Below are 23121 nucleotides of genomic sequence, written 5' to 3'. Positions count from 1 at the left end.
GATGAGTGAGCCACGGAGGGCTCTGCTTGGGGTGCAGCCTGAGTCCTGGCAGTGTGCTTTTGGCGGCCGTCCAGAAACCGTCCAGTGGTCTCCCTCCGAAGCAATGGAGGTCCACCTGGGTGGACAAGGGCTGGCTCTAACGCGCTTTTAAACGGTTCCAAGGTTTCCCTAGTTCTGCCTCGGTCATCCTTCATCCTGACCCCTGAAAGCGCGCTTGACGGGGGAGGTCGCAGGTGGGGCTACGGTAGACGAGGCAGGTGCGTTGGGGGGCTGCAGGTGTGTGGAGGCCAGTGGAAGAGCGCTGGTAGCCCCGGCCCACTGGGAATCGCAGGAGGGGCCCACCCCTCCCCCCAGGAATTCGGGGGAAGGCGAGCGCCCCCCAAGCGCCCACTGGACTCCGCCTTTGAAATGCCAGAGCCGGCCGAGCCGAGGATGAAAGACCGCCTGCGGGGCTGAGCCTTTACTGCCTTTGGCGGGAGGGCGGCCGCGGCGGGCAAGGGCCTAATCCACAGGATGGGGGCGTGGGGGTGGAGGGCTAGGGCAGGCGGAATTCTCCTTTGGCCGCCCACCGCTCCGCAGTCTCCTCGCCTCTAACGGCCTCGCCGTCTAGGTTCGGGGTCGCTTGGCACGTCACCCCTCTAGGCGATACCGGGGCTCGTCCGCCCCCTCGAGGGACCCGCCGCCGGGGTGCGATCCCTCCAGGTCTAGGCAGGCGGAATCTACCCAGCCCGGCGCATCGCCGTTTGGTGGCGGGGGAGCCGTCCGGCCCAGTTCAGGCCTCGGCCTCCTTCGCGTCTCTCCCCCGCATCGCTCTGTGCGGCGCCGCGGCCGGAGGTGGCGCTCTGTGCGCCCAGCGGATCCCGGCGCGGGAGGCTCAGACTCCCGGGTGCCTCATGAGCGGCTCTTTTCTTTTCCTTGCCTTCCAACCCCTCGAGTTCCCGGCTCAGGCCGCCGCCCGGCTTTCCACGAGGCAGCAGGGACTTGGAGGATGAGGGGTCCCAGGGTGGGGACGAGGCACGCTGCAGCCCCCTCCTCCGACCTGGGCGCTCTCCCCTCGTGGACTGTGGGTGGAGGCTCCACAGTCAGACGCCCCAGTCATCGGATTCTGGGCGGGGGCGCGTGGCAGCCGCCAGGTGAGTGCCCCAGACGCACCCCTAAACCCGCCCCACCTCTCACCAGAGACTCACTCCCCCTCCTTTTATGGAGAGGGGGAGGCAGGGGCCCATGATCCAAACCGTGGAAAGAAGCCGGAGCGCCGGGGCGGGGGGCGGGAGGCGGGGGCCGGCTCGCTTTTGCCCTTTTTGGCGTAGCAGTTCTGGGCGCTGCCCTCTGCCGCCGCTGGGGCCCGAGAGAGGCGAGCCGGCGACGGCGGCACTTCTGCGGCGGCCTCCTCCCCTCCCCGTCCGGTGCTGCAGGATTGCAGCTGGCACTGGAGGGTGGGCAAGCTCGAGGGAGGGGGTGCGCGGGGAGCCCCGGCGGCTGTGCTCGGGGCCGGGAGCGGGGCCTTGATGGATTTTACTGCCTGCGTGAGCGCGTGTGTGCTCACTGCGGCGGCGGCGGCGGCGGCCGGGCCCTGCCCGGCCCGTGCGGCCCCCGCACGCTTCCGAGGTGCGGGTCGCGGGCCCGGAATCCGGGGGAGGCGAGGGGGAGGGGGCGGGGGAGGGGCGCGGCGGCGGCGGCGCTATAACCCCCTCCCCGCCGCCGGCCGGCTCCACACGCGCGCCCTGCGGAGCCCGCACAACTCCGGCGAGCCGGGCCTGCCCGCGCCCCTCCTCCTCTCCTGCCGCCGCCAGCGGCGGCGGCGGCGGCGGCTCGGCCTTGCGCCCGCCCTCAGGCCCGCGCGGCGAGGCCCCGGGCGGGCGGCGGCTGCCAGGCGGAGCGGCCGCGGGCTCTGCCCGGCTCGGGCCGGCGGAGGGCGGAGCGCGGCGCCGGAGCCGAGGGCGCGCCGCTGAGGGGCGCACGCAGGCCGCCGGGCCGCGCCGTGCTGGGCCGTGCCGTGCCCGGCCGGGCGGCGGCGGCTAGAGGAGGCCGGAGGCGAGCGCGGGGCCGGCGGCGGGCGCGCAGGGCCGCCCGCAGCCCGCAGGGAGAGCGCGAGCCCGCGCCGGGCCTGGCCGGGTGTCCAGACAGGTGATGGGTGGTGCGGCGGCAGCGGCTCCAGCCTCGCTCCGGGGTCCCTTTCGGGGCTGACGCCCGCAAATATGCAGAATTACCGGCCTGGTCGCTCCTAGAGCCAGCGCCGGGGAGCGAGCGCGGCGGCGGCCAGCACCGGGAACGCACCAAGGAAGAGGCCCAGCCCCCGCCCTCCGCCCCTTCCGTCCCCACCCCCTACCCGGCGGCCCAGGAGGCTCCCGGCGCGGCGGGCGCGGCGAGCGCGCACTCCCTGCTCCTCCTCCTCGGTGGCGCTGCCTGCCTCTCCGCACTCGCTGCTCGCGCCTGGCGCGCTCCGTCGGCTCCCTGCTCTCCGCGCCACCCTCCTCCGGGCCGCGCTCCCTGAGGGATGGTACTGAATCTCGCCGCCACAGGAGCCCGGCTGGAGCGCCCGCCCCGCGGCCTCGCCACCCCGCCGAGCCGCCAGCGCCTCGGGACGCGATGAGGACCTGGGCTTGTTTGCTGCTCCTCGGCTGCGGATACCTCGCCAGTGCCCTGGCCGAGGTGGGTGCCACCCCCGCGCCCTGTCCTCTCTCCGACTCCCCCTGCGCACGCCCCCTGCGGCCGCTCGCGGGCCGAGGAGCCCGGGCTCTGGGGCTCTGCAGAGCGCATTTTGATTTCTGCTAGCGTGGTCGATTTTTAAATTTTCCCAACTGGGTTCTATTTTCTGCCATGCCTAAGTGTGTCTGGTGAGTTTCCAGCGTGTTGCGTCGCTCTGCCGTGGAGGGACGGAGTGGCGGCTGGGTGGACGAGTGGGGAGAAACTTCGGGGGGCGCGGGCTCCTTTCCGAGGAGGGAAATCCGGGGCGCGGCGGACAATGCAGCATCGGGGTGCGGGGAGCGCGGAAGGGGGTGTGTGTGTGAGCCAGCGGAGTCAGGGAAGGTAGAAGAGCCGCCGACAAACAGGTAGGGGCGGTTGCGGCGGGAGCCCCCGGCAGGCAGGGTGGGCAGCGCGGAGCCGCAGACCCAGGTTCCCGGTCCCCATGCCCGGAGGGGCGGCTGGGCCAGCGCAGTCCCGCCCGCCCGGGGCCTGCTTACAGGTGGCTGAGCGAGGCGAGCCGGGGCCGGGCCAGGCGCCCTCGCCCTCCCACCGCCCGCATCCCCACCCTCAGCCCCCAATCTCGAATTCCGAATCCCCGGGAGCTCTGCTGTGATGAATGACTTTCTACGCCCCGTCGTGGGAACTTAGTGCTTGAGACCCCCCAGCTACCCGCGACTCGCTTTAAAAAGCAGGAAGGAGCGGGGTTGGCGGGGGGTGGGGTGGGGGGGGTGGGGAGGCCGAGTGGTGGGGGTGGTCTGGGCTGGGACCCGGAGCTGTGAGAGGTAGATATTAACCCTTAAGTTCCCTGGCAGCCCCTCCCAGCCGCGGCTGGATTTGGGGCGTCTTAGTCGGCGCTAGGGCCGCGGCTGGGCCGGAGCCCGGGGTGGGGCGAGTGTGTGTGTGTGTGTGCGTGCGCGTGTGTGCTGACGAGAGACCCTCTCCCCCGCAGGTTCGGCTCGGGATTCTGGGTGTGAAATTTAAGCCCCAGGGTGGATTAAAGTGTTAGGGCTGCCGTGACTTTCGTCGCCCATCCGTGACGCATTTCAACTTGATCTTCCTAGATGTTGATTTCACTGTTAGATCAGCAACTCCCTGGGCCCCTCTCTGCCCCAGACCTCTTGTAACCGACACCCCGGGGCGGAGGGGCCGAGTGGTTTTTTTAATTTAATGGTGGGGAGCGCTTTCTTTTTGCAAGGGCAGACATGGCTGGGGACGGAGAAATGGGGGTCTCACCCAGCCGCACCCCGGCCTCAGGCTCCAGGGCCCGGGCTCGGGCGGCCTGCGTGCGAGGCGCCCGCGCGCGCTGGGGCGGGGCAACCTCGGTCCGGGGACCAGGCGCTCTGGGCGGCCCGGGGCGCTGACCGTGTTGCTCTGCTTGCAGGAAGCCGAGATCCCCCGCGAGGTCATTGAGAGGCTGGCGCACAGTCAGATACACAGCATCCGGGACCTCCAGCGACTCCTGGAGATAGACTCCGTAGGTAAATCGCGCCCCTTCCCTCGGCGCGCTGGGAGGGCGCGGGCGGCGGGCAGGCGGGCAGGCGGTATGTGCGCCCCGCGCCGCCTCCCGCGTCCGGGCCGGGCCAGGCGCCGAGCAGGAGCGCACCGAAAGGTCAGAATCCAATCCCGGGCCATAAAAGCCCAGGCGGATGAGTCAGGAGTTTCTCTTCCAATCACCACTTTCTCCCGGCGGCAGCCGAGGGCTGCTCGCTCGCCCAGGGATTGTTTTTGCACTTAAGGAAAATGCCCAGTGTGTCACAGAAAGTTCAGCCGCATAGAGGGCGCCGGCGCCCCGGCCAGGTGTGCGGCCCAGGCCCCGGGCGCCGGTCGGGTAGGCGTGCACCGGTGCCCCCCGGCTGGGCCCCTCTGTCATCCCCGCGAACTTGCCCCGCTCCTGACGTGGGGCTGGGCCTTTGTGGTTGTAGGAGGCCCTTGTCTTTCTGTTTTCATGAGCCAATAAAAAGGCGCGCCTTGGACACATCTGCTGTTTGGGGACTATTTTGGGGCTCTCCCACAGGCTCTGGAGCTGAGCCACTTTAGAAAACAGTTTCTTCGACAAGAGGACCCTGAAGCTCCTTTGAGTGGCAGTGGCAGGGTACTGGCCCCAGGTGGGCAAAGGTGGTGAGGGGCCCAGGTTGGCTGGGCCGGGAGCCCGATGATGTTGGGTGGTTGCGCTTGGGTGTGGACCAGAGGGAGGCCCTTCCTAGAGGACAAGGATTCTGGCCCACGTTTTTGTGGCAGGAGCTCCAGTGTGAGTTAGCTGGGGAGATGCTCAAATCGGAGAGCTTACTGTTGACGGGATTAAAAGAGTTCCCCAATGAACTTGTCAGATGGAGCCGCTGAAGCCAGTAGGAGTCGGTTGGAAGAATTTTACGTGAAATGAAGATTTTTCTCTCACTGCAAACTACTCTGAAAGAGGGGGGCGGCGGGGGAATTAAGTAAAATCACATGGTCTAGTCGTTTGGAAATTTGTACCTAATTATGGTGGTGGAGAGGCCTGAACTATTTTCATTTCATGCCAAAACCATTTTCCAGCGAGGGCGACGGTTTCTGTAGTTTCTTGACCCAGGAAATCCTTTGGGTGATCCTTATCAGGAAGGGGGTAGAATTTCACTTGGAGATCAGAGTTGGGCCAGGGGGGGATTTTGATCTGGCCCCTTGATGTGTAACCCTGGGGGGAAGGATTTGGCTTTGGTGAGCCGAGGAGAACACTTGCCTGCGTTCTGCTGCTCCCTGATGGACTGGGGAAAGTGGGGAGACTGGCTCCCAGAGAGGTTTTTTTCTGGCTGGCAGAAGAGAGGCCTGGGAAAGGCTGGGCCTCCTTGCAGGACCAGCTTTGGGTTGCCATTGGGAAATGGGCCATTCACTTTCTGCTGGGGCCATTCTTATTCTGGTCTCCGCAGCCCCGCCTCTCCCCCACCCCCCACCCATGAATGCTTTTAGCATTGCAGCTCTGGGGTCACGCTGATAGCGTTCTTGACCTGGGGGCTTCTGGGTCCACCGCCTCCTTGGAGGGTCCAAACAGAAAACGTAAGGGTGCACCAGCCGGTTCTCCGGGCTGGCTTCAAATTGCCCCCTTATAAAAGCCCCCGGGAGCCCGGCTCCCTCCTGCCCCAGGGGGTGGAGAGAGTGGATCACCTCCCCCCCACCCCCCACCCCCGGCCCGTCAGAAGATCTGGGGTCTGAGAGTGGGACTCCTAGTGCCTGGGAAACGTCGGGGGTGAGAACATTGGAGGGGCCTCAGGGTCTCCCTTGCTCAGCAGCCATGCCCCTCTGGGACCCTTTGACCCTTTGTGATGCACACCCCAAAGCGGGTCTCCTCCATCCTGGTCAGCCCCCCTTTCACGGATATGGAAGCTCTGACCTGAGCTGTTTGCTTCTGTAGCTTGTTTTGGGGGGTTGGCGGGGGGTGTCTCCTCCCCGACTTCTGTTTCCGTTCAACGTGAAGAGTAGAAACGGAGCTGGCTGCTAGGAAAGAAAGGTTGCAAACAGCTGTGGGGTCATTTCTTGGAGGATTAAGCTGCCCTCCAGGCCCAGCACTCCCCACCAGGTCCGGTCAGAGGCCGGTCTGGGGTCAGTGAGGAGGGGGCTGGGTGCGGAGGAGACCCGTTGTTCTGGGTGTCCTTACTCTTCTTTGAAACTCTGAAGGGGGCTCTTCCAGGCTGATGCCCAGGAAGCAGGAAAGAGGCTCCTTTAACAGAGTGGCTCCTCCCAAGTGGGCTGGGCTGTGTGATTGGCAGGTGGGGCGTGGCCTCCTCCCTGTAGCCGGACCTTGTTCCCATTTTACAGGTGAGGAGCTGCGCTGGAGGCCCCGAGGCGGTGGATTCCTGTGCCAGCGCCTGCGAGTTGCAAGCGTGCACGAGGACCGGGCAGTTGGTTTTTCACGTGTGGCCTTTGGGTGGAGAGACCAGCATGTGGTCTTCTAATGGCCAGTAGCGTGAAGTTTGTGGCCTGTGTGTCGGGTGTGCTGAGAGCAGGCCATTCAGCGGAGCTGTGGCGGGAGCTGGGAGCTTTGTTCTCTGAGCAGCCTGGCCCAGCGCCCGTGGTCATTGAGTAACCGATACATAAATATCCCGTCTCGGCCATTAACGCTCCTCCAGGACTGATGGCTGGAGGACGGCTCCCCATCCTTTGGACGTGTGTGCATAACAGGCAAAAGGGAAAGCCGTTGATTAACTGTTCTGAGAGCAGTTTTAGGGCATGATTCACGCGTGGGCTTCTCTTGGGAGTCCCCACTAGTTGCATCTCGACCTGCGTAAATCAGAGGGCTGCCTCCGCGTCAGCGGGTCCGAGCTGGGCTTCCAGACCACCCATCTCGATGGGGCAGTGGCTGAGCTTGTCTGACCGGGAGCTCTTTCTACTCCTGACTGAGATCGAGTCCCTGGTTCAGGTTTCAGGACAGTCGATGGACTGGGAGGAGGCTGTGTCTTCTCTGCTCATTTTGGGGGGCGAGAGGCCTGGGCGGAAGGCGGTCTGGGTCTGGCCACGGGCCCCTGGGGTCTCCTGCTGGCCGCTGGCCTTGCTTGTCCTTCCGCGTCTCAGGCCTCAGTTTCCTCCGCGGTGAAGAAGCGGCACACCTACTGCACACGGGGTGCCTTGACATCCCAGCAGGCGGCTGTCGCCTGGCTAGAGTGAGGCGCGGGGGTGCAGCCCGGGTTGCTGCCGTTCCATTTTCTCTTAGAAGCTCAGGATGGACCAGCTGCTTCTGGGTTTGGCGATGGCAAGATGGCCACCACCAGGACATGACTCATAATGTCACTTTTTCATGAAAAAATGTTTCTTGTAACAGTTGGTTGATGGGAAATTCTTACTGCATGAGTAGTTCTGTTCTGATCTTATTTTGGGTCTCAAAAAAAATTAGTGGCAGTGGAACATTGAGTCATTTTGAGGGAAGAGCTGGGTTCTCCTGGACGCCGGCATTCAAGGCAGGCATGTCTTCTGCATTCCCACCGCGTTTGCCCCGTTTGTGCTCCGTTTCCGATGAGTGCAGGTTCCAGACTTGTGGGTGTGTGGACAGTCACCAAGGCCTACGTGGGCCGGGCACCGAGGAGTGGGCCTCTGGTCTGAGCTGGTGGCCAGGATACCACTGGAGCTTCTTGGGGTGGGGGGGTGGCAAGAGGGGGAATCTTTGTGCAGCTGCTGACTATTGGGGTGCACCTTCTCGGGACCTGTTGCCCCTGGGTATCTATGGGGGAGGCAGTGACAGAAAGGAGAAGTGGGACGATCCCCCAGTGGGTCTGGAGGCCAGGGTGGGGAGGTCAAGTGGGACCCACTTCATCCAGGTGCAGGTGCTGTCCTTGGGCTGGGTCAGGCCAGATGGCAGGTGGCAGGACTGTGTCTCTTGCACCCCCTTTCTGGGGGCCTTGGGGACAGAGAGGGTGGTGGTGTGCGTACCGAGGGGACTGTGGCCAGTCCGGGGGACTAGGCCCAGCTGTGACCTTGGCTCTGAGGCCGCTGCTCTGCAGGCCTTAGATACTTGGATGGCAAAGCACTTTCGTTCCTGAAAGCTGTGTCCCCCCGACAGGCACCCAGACTCCTGACTCCCCACTCCCGGTTCTCGTGTCCTCCTCCTCCTCGCAGTGGGCTAAGTTCAGGGACCAGTGGGGTCTGGCTGAGGCCCAGTCTGGCCTTGCTTCCGACGCCCCTCGACGGCCAGGATGCTCATCGAGGGTTGGTCTAAGTGAGGGCAGTGGGGGAGGAGACACGTGCAGTGCACAAGTCGCGGCAGCAGCCCCTGCTGGTCCTCGGTCCAGCCCGCTGTCCAGCCCGCTGTCCAAGGTCCCCTGTCCAGCTGGCAGCAGCAGGCCTGTCGGCTCTGGTCTCCTGGGCAGGGAGGGCTGGCCTCGGGTGCCTCCTTACCTGGTTCAGCCCTCACCTGCGCTTCCTTGAGGAGGAGCCGTGGGGCAGGCCGGCTGCAGCCCCTTCCCCACTGGCCTGCGGCTTCGGCTTCGTGGTGACGTGTGTCGGGGACCTCGTGTCAGCTGCGTGGGGCTGGGTGGGACGTTGCTGGCAGTTGGGAGTCTCATCCTGTGCACATCCTGAAGCCCCCTTGTGGGTGTGGAGGGACCCCGTCTGGTTTGGGGAGGGACGTGCTGCTGGACAGACCCTGGGTGCGCAGGTGTGGGCGGCCGGTCGCTAGCTCCTGTTTCTACCTGCAGGGGCCGAGGAGCCTCTGGAGACCAGCCTGAGAGCCCACGGGGGCCATGGCGCCAAGCATGCGCTGGAGAAGCGGCCTGTGCCCATTCGGAGGAAAAGGAGCATCGGTGAGCCCCAGGACTGCTGGGCCGGTGGGGGGCTGCGGGAGGGGCTCTGGGGCCTGCCCTCTCCCCCATTCCCCCAACCGTGGCCTCGGGGGATCCGTCCCTTCTCTTCTCTGTAAGACAAAGGCACAGCCTGCTCAGGGTCCCGTGCGCGTCCCTCCTCCCTGCTCATTGCTGCAGGCCTGGCCTGGGCCGAGAGTTTCCAGGAGGGGGGAGCCGTCATAAATTCCTGAAGTGCCCGGTCTTGTTGGGGCCTGCGCTGCAGACAGCCTCGCTGGAAGACGGGTCGTGTTTAATTTCCAGCTCGTAACGTGCAGCACACTGTGCTCCCAGCTGCGCCGCAGAGCAGTGGGTACAGCCGTGCTGGGCCTGGTGGGCCCTTCCCAGGGCCCCAAGCCCACTCAGACCTGGCCCCCCGGCCCCCATGCAGGGTTTGTTCCCTTTCGCAGAGCAACCCCGGGTCTGCCTGGTCCCTTTAGGAGTGATTAGCTGGTGGGGGTCTCCTGGGGCCTCAGGCTCAGCCTTGAGGGAAGATCTTGCCCCAGGGGCGCAGCTGGAGGGCGTGTGACCACCGACTCCCTTGCCACCTGTGGGTCCCGACTGCTGCCCATCCCCCGTGTGACCTTGGGCATGTGACTCCCTCTGTCCGAGCTTTATTTCCTCCAAGAATATGGATTTTATAGCTTTTACTTCTGGGCGTGGTGTGTGGGTAAATGATCCCTAGCTGAGGCCAGCGGGCCCTCCCCAGGTGGCGTTTGCCGTTGTGAACGTGTGTTCCCATCTCCACGGCCAGGTGCTCTGCTAGGGCTGTTGTGAACATGTGTTCCCAGCTCCACGGCCAGGTGCTCTGCTAGGGCTGTTGTGAACGTGTGTTCCCATCTCCACGGCCAGGTGCTCTGGTAGGGCTGTTGTGAACGTGTATTCCCAGCTCCACGGCCAGGTGCTCTGGTAGGGCTGTTGTGAACGTGTGTTCCCTTCTCCACGGCCAGGTGCTCTGCTAGGGCTGTTGTGAACGTGTGTTCCCTTCTCCACGGCCAGGTGCTCTGGTAGGGCTGTTGTGAACGTGTGTTCCCATCTCCACGGCCAGGTGCTCTGCTAGGGCTGTTGTGAACGTGTGTTCCCATCTCCGAGGCCAGGTGCTCTGCTAGGGCTGTTGTGAACGTGTATTCCCAGCTCCACGGCCAGGTGCTCTGCTAGGGCTGTTGTGAACGTGTGTTCCCAGCTCCGAGGCCAGGTGCTCTGGTAGGGCTGTTGTGAACGTGTGTTCCCATCTCCACGGCCAGGTGCTCTGGTAGGGCCGTTGTGAACGTGTATTCCCAGCTCCACGGCCAGGTGCTCTGCTAGGGCTGTTGTGAACGTGTGTTCCCATCTCCACGGCCAGGTGCTCTGCTAGGGCTGTTGTGAACGTGTGTTCCCATCTCCGAGGCCAGGTGCTCTGCTAGGGCTGTTGTGAACGTGTGTTCCCATCTCCACGGCCAGGTGCTCTGCTAGGGCTGTTGTGAACGTGTATTCCCAGCTCCACGGCCAGGTGCTCTGCTAGGGCTGTTGTGAACGTGTATTCCCATCTCCAAGGCCAGGTGCTCTGGTAGGGCTGTTGTGAACGTGTGTTCCCATCTCCATGGCCAGGTGCTCTGCTAGGCCTGTTGTGAACGTGTGTTCCCTTCTCTAAGGCCAGGTGCTCTGGTAGGGCCGTTGTGAACGTGTGTTCCCATCTCCAAGGCCAGGTGCTCTGGTAGGGCCGTTGTGAACGTGTGTTCCCATCTCCACGGCCAGGTGCTCTGCTAGGGCCGTTGTGAACGTGTGTTCCCATCTCCACGGCCAGGTGCTCTGCTAGGGCCGTTGTGAACGTGTGTTCCCATCTCCACGGCCAGGTGCTCTGCTAGGGCCGTTGTGAACGTGTGTTCCCATCTCCAAGGCCAGGTGCTCTGGTAGGGCTGTTGTGAACGTGTGTTCCCAGCTCCGAGGCCAGGTGCTCTGCTAGGGCTGTTGTGAACGTGTGTTCCCAGCTCCGAGGCCAGGTGCTCTGCTAGGGCTGTTGTGAACGTGTGTTTCCTTCTCCACGGCCAGGTGCTCTGCTAGGGCTGTTGTGAACGTGTGTTCCCAGCTCCACGGCCAGGTGCTCTGCTCGGGCTGCAGGATCCTCGATGGGTACCTGTTCTGCTGCAGATGAAAGGGGTGCCTGTGAGCAGAGCTAGGGCTAGACTGAAGGTCCCTGTCCCTGGCTCCACCTCTGGCCCTGCCTGGCTGGACTCCCCAGGCCCCTGTAGCCGGTGGGCGCTGAGTGGAGCCCCTTCCCCCACTGGGTCGGCCAGACCCCCAGCACCCAGCCCTCTTGATTTGGTGGCTTGTCCCTAGAGGCCACTGAGGATGCACATGCAGGAGGAGGGGGCCCTCAGGAGGTGGGGGCATCTGAGACACCGCCCCCCCGCCCCCCTGCCCCCTGGCACTGGGGTGAAGGCGGCTGTCCCTGCTCTGTGCTGGCTGCAGGGGTTGTGTGAGCCCCCGGGGTGTTGGGGGATTTTCAGCCCTCCGCCCCCAGGGTGGGCTCCCCACAGCCCCCTTCCCCAGGGTCTCCCCTCCTGGCCAGTCAGGTGCACCCGTTGGGGGCTGGGGTCTTTCTGCCTCTGCTGGACCGGGGGCTGTGTGGCAGGCCCTGTCGGAGGAAGCTGTGGGCCATGGGGATGCTCCTGCCTGGGCCCCTGGGCGCTGCCGCAGCCCTGGGGCTTCCAGAACATTCACCGGGCTCTTGCCTCTGCAGAGGAAGCCACCCCCGCAGTCTGCAAGACCAGGACGGTCATTTACGAGATACCTCGGAGCCAGGTGGACCCCACGTCTGCCAACTTTCTGATCTGGCCCCCGTGCGTGGAGGTGAAGCGCTGTACCGGCTGCTGCAACACCAGCAGTGTCAAGTGCCAACCGTCCCGCGTCCACCACCGGAGTGTCAAGGTGAGCTCGCGTGCCCCGGCCCCAGGGGCGGCCCCATGCTGCTGAGCCGGAGGACGCTCCCGTTTCTCTGACAGGCGCGCCGAGGCCGGGGGTGGAGCCGGGGCTTGGGTCGTGGTCGGTCACGCGAAGCAAGTTTGGATCTCGTGTCGCAGTTGCCTCACTAACGGGTCTCGCGAGGCGTCCGGCGACCTAGCTGGGAGCTGCCTGACGTCTCCTCCAGGCCCTGGAGAGGCCTCACGAGCACTTCAGTGTGGGCTGTGGTGCACGGCAAGGGGCTGGTGGGCCCCTCAGGGCCTCACCCTGCTGGAGACGGGAAGGGAGCGCTGGGGTGGGACCTGGTGGGGGGAGGCTGGGGGTCGGGTGGGCTCAGGCGAGGGGCCAGGCGCTCTGCCTGCCATGCTGGACCTCCGTCCCTGTCTGACATCTGGGAGGGCGCCCCCGCTCCACTGGACGTGTGTGTCAGTGGAGTGCTAGCCAGAAGGGTCCTTCTGGGGGTGCTGAGGCGCTGGGGGTCAGGCCGCACCCCTGTTGCGGGGGGTGTACTCTTACTTGGAGACCCACAGGCCCCATGGCTTGGGTTGGATGTCCTCGCCGCCCTCCTGGGGCCCCTGGGAGCCAGCACATGGCCAGTGCTTGCCATGAAGCCCTCTCCCAGGCAGGGGGCTGGCTGTGATGACCTCTGAGGGCAGCACCGGGGGCATGCACAGAGGTCAGGCTCACATGGCACGTCCAGGAGCTCCTCCGCTGAGTCCTGGGGAAGATTCTGCTTCCTCGGGTCACTGGGCAGCCAGACTGGGGCCTGGCTTTTGGCCCGGTGGCTGGAAGCCTTTCCCGGCCTTGGCCTGCTCCCCTCCGGCTGCACTTGTCTCTCGTGTGGAATGGGTCTGAGGCGCTGGGACTCAGGCTCTGGGACTGTGGAACTCCCGTGGGGGCAGCTGGCCTTGCTATTTGGAGGCAAGGGTCCCTGCTTCTGGGTGTCAGTCTTTCTCTTTTCCAAAGGGCAGGTTGGAGGGAGGCTTCTAGACTGTCTCCTGGCTTCTCCGAAGTGTGGCTGAGGCTGGAGAATTCTGGGGGGGTTCCTGTCTAGAGGAGGGGCTGCCCCCCCCCCCCCGCCTGCCGGAAGCTGGCTCTGGGTGGGTCATGATCCCACGTGACCCTGGGGGCGTGGACTTGGCACCTTCCACGAGGAGCAGCCCCGCCCCCTCTCAGCTGGGCCTCCAGTGGCAGGGGGTCCATCTTTCCCGGAAGGAGGCCTTCGCTTGTGGGGTGCAGTAGAATTCATTTCTCCACTAGGAGTGATTTCAGATCCCCTGTGAGTCAGTGAGTCTAGGCCTGTCAAGCCGGCCGCTGGCCCCCGAGTGAGGTGCGGGGTTAAGGACGCTGTAGCCGGCACGTGGGAAGCACTTTAGACTTGTAACTGGGACTTCACTTGACCTTGGGGACTTGGTCCTCTGCGTGCTTTGGGTGTTGAGTAAGCAAATTCCGCGCCTGCTGCCCCACGGTCTCAGGCAGACGCTGCCCTTGGGGCTGAGTTGCCCCTGGAGTGCTTGCCTGGGGCGCCGGCTTCCGCCTCAGGGCTCCAGACTCGGGCGGTAGGGCCCCCAGCCCAGCACTGCATCCCCACTGCCCCCGCTGATTCCTCTTCCTCAGTTAAAGGAGGAAACTGAGGTCTAACCGCCCTGCCTGTGGGGTCTCTGCCGCCAGCCCGGCCAGCCCGCCTCTGCTTCCTTGGGTCTGGGGGTCCTCGCTTGTGGCGTGTTGGAGGGGTCTTATGAGCCCCAAGAAGCTGGGTAACTGAGGTCTTTCTCTCTTGGGCATGGGGGTGGGGTGCCCAAGATTAGACTGTCCTGCAGGTGGGCTTTGGGGCCTGTCCTTAGGGCATGAGACAGGGGCTTGGAGGCACAGGGGAGCGGGAAGGGAGTGGGGCTCTCTGCTCGGGGGCTCCAGCCTTTGGGGATCCCCCAGTGCTCCCACCCCGGCTTCCCGCAGTGTGAGGACCACGGCGTGTCCGGTCCTGGGATGGGCATTAACCCCGCCTCTCTGCCCTGGTCCACCCTGAGGGCGGGTAGGTGTGCAGAGCTCCTCGGGGATCCTAGCGGCACAGTGGGTGAGGATGGGTGGTCCACCTGCGCTTGGGCACAGGCCCGGGGCTCCCCCATGGGCCTCCGTCTGCCCAGAGGGCTCAGTCCTGCAGCCAGGGGCCAGGCAGCCTGGCTCCACGTCGGAGGCCCTGCCCCCCTCAGACCCGGTCCCCTTCCTCCGTCTCCTTCTTCAGGGAAGGCATCCCCTCCCTGCCCACCCATCCGAAGGTTGGCAGGAAAACATCCAGCCCCAGACACTGGGGGTTCTGGCAGAGAGGAGACAGAGGCCAGTGGGAACAGGAGGCCCCTTGTGGGGGCTGGCCTGGCCCCCCAGCCTGTCCAGGAGCCCTTCCTGTTCCGTTCGGGGTTGAGGCCGAGCAGGGAGGGGGCCCCTGGGAACCCCAGGCTGGGTGCGGTGTGATGACTGCTGGGGGTCGGTAGGGATGACGCCCTCCGGGTCGTGCACGGTCAGAGGCGCCTCTTATTGGAGGGAGATAACGGTGAGGTCGGGAGTGGTTGCCCTCCTGAGGCCCAGGTGGCCGAACGGCGCAAGGTGTCCTCAGCTGAAGGCAGCCCCCAGGCCCTGGGTCAGGACACGCCCCCCAGCTCCCCACCGTGACCTCCGTGAGGCGTTTTGTGCCCACAGCTCGCTGGTGGCCTTGGCCCTCCAGGGCCTGCCCTCGGGGTGGCATCTGGAGCGGGCCCCGGCACGCCTGCAGACCCTCCAGCGTTGCCAGGTGGGCAGGGGTCCCGGGGGCCGACTTCCCTGCCCTCTGCTCAGCGTGGTCAGCGCTTGGGGTCTTCTCCGCAGTGCAGACCCCGGGCCGGGCTGGCAGTGGCTCGGGGTGAAGGAGCAGCTCTGAGCAGCCATGTCCCCACCTGCGGGCGGGCCTCCAGCCTCTCACACGGTGGAGGTGTCGGGCTCCATTTGCTTTCAGGGCAGCCCGTGGGCCAGGCCTCCAGAAGCCTGGACCCAGCTCTGTGGTCATGCCCAGGGTGGTCGTCTGCAGCTCTGCTTTGCTAGACCTCAGGCTTCTGGAAAGTGGGTCTGGCGTGTCCACCTGGGATGTCCAGTAAGGGGTCTCTGCACCCAGTATTGGACTGGGGGGTCGCTTTGGGTGGGAGGTCCCAGCTGGGGCCCCATGAGCCATTGCTGTTTGGGGAGCTAGTTTGGGGCTTTGGGGGGAAAGCAGGGGCAGTGGCAGTGAGTCTCAGGTAAAGGGCCCCAGAGTCCCTCCCCTCTGGTGGGTAGGGATGCCCTACCCTTGCCCGGGGGGAGCCCTAGCGGTCAGGGAGGCCAGCGCCTTGGAAGGTGAGCATGCTTCTAGGCCCTGGAGCTGGGTCGCTTTCTCTGTGCCATTGTGGCCCCTAAGCCGGGCCTGGAGGAGGACCACCGCCTGTGAGCCAGGTCGAGGTCTGTCGGCCGTGACCCCAGGAGTCGGCCGTGGAGCCCCAGAGCCCTCACCCAGTAGACTCAGGGTGTCCCCCCGGCTAAGCGGTGAGCCCAGGGCCTCTGCCGGTTCCAAGTCCAGGCCTCCTTCTGGGGAAACAAGCCCTGTTCATGCTGCCCCAGTTTCCCTGTCTGTAAAGCGAGCCGCTGCTGTGCCCTCTCAGGGTAGGCCTGGCACGTGGGGTTCAGCAGATACTGGTGTTTATTCTGGGTGGCACTCTGATAATCTGGGGGGTCCCCTGCAGGGCATGGCTCTCCCTGGCCCTCCTGGGGGCGTCCTGCCTCATAGCAGCCCAGCTCGGGGGGCCAGTGAGCGGCAGGAACTCAAGGCCCTGCTTGGAAGGGTGACGGCATTGTTGGATGGCGTCTCCTGTGGGTCTGCTCCGGGAACATGCGGGTGGGGTGTTCGTGACACAGCAGCTCCGTGGTGGGGAATCTGAATGTCAGGTTTTTCAGGTGCAGCCCAGGCTCCCAAGACAAACAGCGGGAAGGAGGGGGGGATGTGGGGCCCCAGTAGGCTCCAGTATGGGTCTGGGGCCCGAGGCAGTGGGATGGGGTCCCAAGGGTGTCAGCGTCTTGATCTGTGGCCTTGGCTATTGTGCAGGACGCTTTTGAGAATTTAATGCTCACAGCGTGTTCTTGGGGGAGAAAATGTAGCCATTTCCTGGCCAGACAGAGGTGCCTGACCGGCCTGGAACCCTTGCACGCCCAGAAGCAGGTGCCACCGAAAATTCCTGTTTGTTTTTCTTTGATAAGAAAAATAAGACTTTTCTCTAAAGACTTGAGCAGCTGGTGTCATGTGCCCTTCACCAAGGGGCCCACGGGGGACAGCGCCGCTGGACCGTGCACGGGTCCCATGGCCGGTCTGTCTGGTGGGTGGCAAGCCCGCCCCCGTGCCTGGGGCCCTGGGTCCTCGTACCTTCCCCGCAGAGGAAACCGGGGAGGTGCCCAGAAGGTGTAGCCACGTGGCCATGCCGGGCCTGGACGGGGGTCCCCCATCTTCTGGCCTCCAGGCCCTTTGTGAAGGACTGTCCCTGGGCTGGGGGCTTCTGCTCGTGGCCCGGGGTCCCGTTCACGTTGGCCAGCTCTGGACCACGAGCCAGGCTCCCCCGGGGCCTCCACGTGCCCAGGGTGAATGCTGGGTGGGCTCTGCTCCCTTCCTGCCTGTCTCCCCGGGAGAACGGCGAGGGGTGGAGTGGGTGTCCCTGAGGGCCATCCCGGGAACTGGGACCCGGGCAAGGCTGCAGGGCTGGGCCCGGCCCCACGTCAGGTGGCCGAGGGGTTCTCGTCTGGAGTCTATGGCAGGCCAGAATGTGCGTCCAGACCGACAGCCTCCCTGTGAGCCCCGAGGGCTGCGCGCTCCTCCGCGGGCCTCGGGGGGACAGGAGGGAGGGCGACACCCGAGCCGCAGACCACGAGCAGTAGCCCTGCTCCTCAGCTGCTGATAGGCAAGTACACGTTGTCCCAGATGTCCCTAAAACGTGGGCGCAAACACCTTCCTTCACCCAGAGCTCCCACCTTGAGTGCATCCCTTCGGGCCTTCTCCTGGCGTGTGTGAGCCCTTTAGGTTTATTTTAAGTTAAAATAGGACCAGGGACTTCCCTGGTGGTCCCGTAGCCAAGACTCTAGGCTCCCAATGCAGGGGGCCTGGGTTCGATCCCTGGTCAGGGAACTAGATCCCACGTGCCGCAACTAAGAGTTCACATGCTGCAACTAAAAGATCCTGCGTGCTGTAGCTAAGACGCGGGCGCAGCCAAATAAATAAATAAATATTAAAAAAAAAGTGGGACCAAACCGCAAATGCCGCACCGGAGCTTGCTGTTTCCTCCCCGAAAACCCTGCTTTTCCCACTGGGAGGAGCCCAGAGGTCAGCAGTCGGGCTGCTCGCACCCCGGGTGGGGCCCGGCACCTCCCCACCCCCAGGGCTGCGTGCGCTTGTCCACAGCAGGCCGCTGTCTCGGCAGGTGGCCAAGGTGGAGTACGTCAGGAAGAAGCCAAAGTTAAAAGAGGTGCAGGTGCGGCTGGAGGAGCACCTGGAATGCACGTGCGCGAGCGCCAGCCCGAGCCCCGGCCACCGGGAAGAGGAGGCGGGTAAGGGGCGCCGTCCTGCTGCTGCAGCGGAGGGTCCGCAGCCTGGCTTCTGCGGCCGCGTCCGGCGGGCTCGGTGGGTGGGCGGGTGGGTGGGGGAGGCGGGATCGGGGGCTGTAGCCAAGGCCCGTTTACTAAGCTGCCCTTGTGGCCTGGGACCTGCTGCGGAGGGAGGGAGGTCTGGCCACTGTGCGGGTCCAGTCACCCGCCCAGCTGGTGGGGGGCGCGGGTGAGATGCGGCCGAGGAAGGGCCCTGTCCCCGGCGGGTGGTGGGCGCTGGCCGCGGCGTTGCCAGTCAGGGTCCTGGCCTCCCCCGGGGCAGACTTCGCCCAGAGCAGCCCGGCGTCATGACCGCCGTGTTGGGCCAGCTTGAGGGGACCAGGAAGTGTCTCCGTGCCAGCGCTGTCGAGTTGTTTTACAGAAAGACAAACACCCCAGGTACTTACGGCTTCAGTTTCCACCCCACAGCCCTCCCTTAGGCCCTCTCACCCTCCCTGCCCTTCTGTCAACAGGAAGGCGTAGGGAGTCAGGTAAAAAACGGAAAAGAAAAAGGTTAAAACCCACCTAACGCGGTCCACCAGGTAGGAGCCGGCCACCGGCCATGCCGCAGTCCTGGGGTGGGAGGCGCAGCGACTGATCACTCGGCGAATCACCCCGAAGGCGAGGACGCGCCCTGATTGGCCTTGATCCGTCCGCGAGCTTCTGCTGTCTGGCTGGGCTGCGGGTCTCCGCGTTCCCATCCCCAACCCCTCCCCTCCCGCTGCTCGGGACACCTGGCCCATGGCTCCCTCCTGCTCCGGGGCCCCTGCTCTGGCTTTGGTCCTTGTTGATTGGGGAGGCAAAGGCATCACACAAGCGGAGTGATCTGGGTTCCCTGAGCAGCAGTGGGGTAGCTCTGACGTTTACTCGCTGGGATCACCTCGGACAGGTTACCCACCTCCTTTGACAGATGAAAAAACTGAGGCTTAGAGGGATTACAGATGAAGATTGTTGAAGGCTGAGTAGATCCTGTCTGAAAATGCTTTGTAAACGTACAGGGCTGTTTGCTACTGTGTTGGCAGTTGTGTTTGGCTGCTAATAACATGCCAGAAACAAGGGTTGAGATAAGGTAGGGAGACCAGAGCATGTATGGCAGTCTCAGGGACCCACTTCTTTCCAGGACTAGTGGTGTCCATCCTCAGAGTTGCCTCATGACCCGAGATGGCTGCCAAAGCTCCAGAAAGCACGTTACACTCCAGGCCTGGAAGAAAGATTATGGTGGGGACTGGGGACAATGGTGAAAGGACCCAGTGACTTTTGCTTTGATCTCATTGGCCACCCCTCTGCTGTAAGGGGGCCTGGGAAAGGTGGTCTTTCAGAGGGGCTTCCCAGGAGAAAGTGGCTGTGGGCAACCATGGAGGAGGCAGTTTTAAGCCTTCCTGGTCCTTCGTGTTGGCCTGTCTGGCTCTGCAGAGCCTGGTCCTTGCTTCTGGGCATGTGGGAGCCCGTGGCATCCAAAACAAATAGTTGTGAGAGGAATTCTTGGAGACAGGTGCCCGGGAGCCCAGGCTCCAGCTAAGTGATGTGTGACTGCAGAACGCTGCCAGGTCAGGAGTTTCTGAGGCCCGTAGGTCACGTCCCTTCAGGAGGATCCTCTGGGGAGGAAAGGTCCACGTGGACAGATCTTGAAGCAGCCCCAAAACGACTGCTCAGCCTTGGCTTTTGGGTCCCCAGGGTGTGGTGCAGGGGCTGGTTTTATACCTGCCTGTGCTGCCAAGTTTATGACCACTGGGCTTAGCCTCCATGGGCTAGCTGATGATTGATACCCCAAAGGGAGGGGCAGGCGTCCCTGCCTCCCTGCTAGCGTTCAGGCTGTGGGCATGTGGTGGTACAAGTGTTGGGATGAGCAACAGACAGGCGACGTAGGGTGGGGAAGAGCTGCTCTTAGCTCAGCTCAGTGTAGCTCTGCCTGGTCACAGAGACCCCTCTGTCTTGCTGGTGGCATCCATCCTCAGGGTTGCCTCATGGCCCAAGATGGCTGCAGGATCTCCAGAAATCACATCAAGCTGTAGGCTGGAAGAAAGAAGAAGGTGAGGAGACAGGCATAAGAACCTTTCTGGGCCTCAGTTTTCCCTATCTGTACAATGGGAGAATGGGGTTTGCTATGAAGCTGTGTACTGTGAGATCCCAAGAGCCTAGTCCCAATTCTGGTCAGGATGTTACAGAAAGGGTAATGAGGCATATTTGATTTGAAAATTTTCATAAAAGCTCTGAATCCTACGACTTGCCACGAGGCGTGTGTGTGTGTGTGTGTGCGCGCGCGTGTGCGCACACCCCTGATTGGCTTAAATGTTTCACACAATCGACGTCACTCAGCGGTGTGTGTGCTCGTGGCCTCTCAGCGTCTGTCTCTCCCCTCTGCCTGCAGATGTGAGGTGAGGATCAGCCAGCAGCCCTTTTCCGGGACACGGATGTACATGGCGTGTTACATTCCTGAACCTACTATGTACGGTGCTTATTGCCAGCGTGGTCTTTGTTCTCCTCCGTGAAAACTGTCTCCATGCACACTCTGGAGAACAAAGAGACAGTATACGTTGTTTATGTGACATCAAAGCAAGTATTGTAGCACTCGGTGAAACAATAAGAAGCTTCCTTGTCAAAAAAAAGAGAGCAAACAAAACCACGAAACATGACAAACAAAACTCACTCACAAAAATATCTAAACATTTGCCGGAATGGAGGGACGCCCCGAGGGATGGAAGTGACAGACGTCTCGGCAGACTGGATCTCTTTCCAGGGTGGTCACAGGTGCTTTGGCCAAGGACACAGAGCCTGCTTTCTGAAGGCTGCGATCGGATGCCGCCGGGCTCTGCAGGGGCACGCAGGAGCCAGGAATGTCTCGGAAACCACATCTCCTTGCTGTAGTGTTTAAGTCTATACAGAAACCTTCCTGAGAGCCTTAAGTGGATTTTTTTTACACCATAAAGTGATTATTAAGCTTTCCTTTCTACTCTTTGCCTAGCTTTTTTTTTTTTTTTAATTATCTCTTGGATGACCTTTACACCGATAACACCAGGCTGCCGTAACAGTCAGGACGGTGGGACGCTACCTTTCCTAGCAGGATGCAAACAAATGAGATGTATTAAAATAAACATGGTATACCCACCTGTGCATCATTTCCTAAATGTTTCTGCCTCCACGTGTTTCTTCCTTGCCCCATTTTACTCACTTTTTAATTTAAGCCATTTCGAGAGAACTGCGTGAACCAATCACATGCCGTCCCCAGGCCTCTTGCCCTGAGTCCCTCCCACCTGCTGCGGCCAGGCCTGGGGATGTGGCTTTCCGGAGTGGCTGCCCAGGGTTGCTCCCTGCTGCTGCCGCTGGTGTTTGGACAGAACCTAAACTCTTTATTTTTCGTAAGATGTTACGCTTTACGTGTATTCAACAGAAATTATGTGTGTGTGTTGTTTTTTTGATTTTGTTTTTTTGTAAAGGTGAAGTTTGTATTTTTGTCTAATATTACCAGTTTGATATACCTGAGAGCCTGCCATGTTTTTTTTTGAACCAAAAGGAAAAAACAAACCCACCAACAAAATGCATACATGTGAAAAACATTTGTGGCCACGTTTTTCTAGTTGCGTAGCCGAGTCCATGCCCTGTCTGTCACGTGGCCCATGGCCCGGGGCCCGGGTGCTGGAGCTCCCGGGTGATGACTGGGAGATGACAGCGTCCTGGGCTGGCCGGTGATCCCAGGCCTGCCCGTGGGATTCCAGAAGCTACGGGAACCGGCCAAAGGAGCTGTCCTGCTGGCGCACGTGGCCTCACGGAGGCGGAGCCGTGCATCCCCTCAGACGCCGAGTGGACGAGGAAGACCTGACCCCACAGAGCGCGTTGACCGCGGTGTCTGCGCGTGTACCAGTGGACCCGGTCAGCCTTACGTCGCCCGCGGCCTACTGCTCCTGTCCTCATTGCCTCAGGGCTCCTGAGGCCGTCAGGATCCCTTTGCTGCCGTGGGATCATCTCTGGTGATAGTGTCCCCGGGGTTCAGCTGTTCATGGAGATTCTGTAAAGGAGCGTCTTCAGCGCATCTGCAGGGTGTGGTCTCGGCTGCAGCGTGACGCCTTTCAGCGAGAGCGCGTGGGGGTGGGGTTGGGCGCAGGTGGCGTGGCCCCGGCCCCCCACAGGGGAGCGCCCCCTGTGCAGGTGCTGTGAGGGGTGCCCGCTGCCTCCAGCCCCGTGGCTGGCGCCCTGGGGCTGCGCCGTGCTCGACGCTGTGCTGCGGATACGTGTCTGATGCTAGATGTATAAACGTGCTCTGTGTATTTACGTCCCGTGAGATGCTGAGAACACTGCTCAGTTTTTCTTTCTTTGTGCAAAACCATCTGATGGATGGTCTGTCCATTAAAGCGATGGCGCAGAAAGGCCTCGTGTGCTTTTGGGGAGGAGGGATGTCCCAGAAGGGGAGGAGGGCCTTGGCGGTGGTGCTGGAGGATGTTGGTGGGGGGGCTGTCACTGTGTCACACAGAACGGAGGGTCTCGGGCCAGCTCCCCATTCCCAGATGATGGCAGAAGGCCCTGCGGCCTCAGCTCTGGTGGCTGCCTGGCGCCCGTCCAGTCCGAGGACTCCTGAGGGCCCCAGGCGAGCCTACCTGCGCCCCATCAACCACTGAGGGGTTCAGGTGGCCCCCTCGGCTGGTTCGGCTCCCTTGTCCCATGTGTGTGTGGGTGGAATTCCACTGGAAGCACTAGATAGTGGGGAGGAGAGGTTCCCCTAAGGAATCGGGGCGCCATTCAAAGATGTGGCTATACAGTGGGGTGCTGGGTGGAGCCTTAACCTGGGCCCCCAAAGCAGAGCCCAAGAAGGGCTGGGGGGCAGAAAGCTTATTGGAGGGGGAATCCAGGAGTGAAATTGTGCAGCGGGGAGTTGGACTTCATCTGGGGGGCCTGTCAGAGCTGTCTGCCCAGGCTGTGCACACGATGCCTGGCCTCCTGCAAGGTCCCTCCTGTGGCCTTGCCAGAGGTGGGCAGGAGGTCGGGGGATGCCTGCGTGGGGCTGAGTTGGAGAGCTGGGAGGATGCCTTGGACACAGGGCTGTCTGTGGCAGCCCCAACAAAACCACGAGTGCAGGGCTGTGCCCGCAACTCGGGGACGTGTCCCAGACCCTCCGCGGCCACCTGTCACCCGCACTTTGTAGCGCGCCCACCTCTGTGCCACCCCAGCCCCCTGCCCTCCGAAGAAGCGGCACCCCACCCTTCCCCACCCCCGTCCTCTCTGAGAGTGAAGTATGAAGCCTGGGGGGCCTTGGGCCCTGCCTGGCTGGGAAGTACCCCCGGCCTCTCCTCTGTGCCCTCTGCAGGCCTCATGACCCCCCACCCAGGCCTCGCCACTCTGTTCATTCCATGGGGTACAAATTGCTCCTGAGTCTTGGGGCACAGACTGGGCGGGGCAGCCCAGGTGAAGGAGGAGCCAGTGTTTCTGGGGCTCGGTGGACAGCCGTCATCCCGTGGGGCCCCTGGCCTGGGAAGCAGAGTGAATGCCCTGAGCGCCCCCAGGCTGGGGAGGGCTATTTATCAAGAGGTCTGTCTTCAGACCCTTCCCGGGCACTCGTGGCGGGCAGCTGGAGGTGGGGTGT

At 63.1% G+C, this 23121-nt stretch overlaps 1 protein-coding gene across 2 annotated transcripts; it reads left to right on the top strand.

The window, feature by feature from the left end:
- Nucleotides 1-794: 794 nt before the first annotated feature.
- PDGFA (platelet derived growth factor subunit A) lies at nucleotides 795-21887 on the top strand. 2 transcript variants are annotated; one of them, XM_060285163.2, is made up of 7 exons: nucleotides 795-1133; nucleotides 2523-2652; nucleotides 4070-4166; nucleotides 8844-8948; nucleotides 11704-11891; nucleotides 17387-17513; nucleotides 19918-21887. In XM_060285163.2, the coding sequence occupies exons 2-7, from the start codon at nucleotides 2590-2592 to the stop codon at nucleotides 19926-19928; spliced, it is 591 nt and encodes a 196-aa protein (XP_060141146.1). In that variant the 5' UTR covers nucleotides 795-1133; nucleotides 2523-2589; the 3' UTR covers nucleotides 19929-21887. The 2 variants fall into 2 exon arrangements, with proteins under 2 accessions (XP_060141146.1, XP_030706915.1); XM_030851055.3 differs by lacking the exon at nucleotides 795-1133 and adding an exon at nucleotides 1308-1436.
- The last annotated feature ends 1234 nt before the right edge of the window (nucleotides 21888-23121 follow it).

Source organism: Globicephala melas, chromosome 15, assembly GCF_963455315.2.
Source record: "Globicephala melas chromosome 15, mGloMel1.2, whole genome shotgun sequence".
Classification (NCBI taxonomy): Eukaryota; Metazoa; Chordata; class Mammalia; order Artiodactyla; family Delphinidae; genus Globicephala; species Globicephala melas.
Note: the sequence above shows the minus strand (reverse complement) of the source record. Positions and strands in the feature narration are given on the sequence as shown.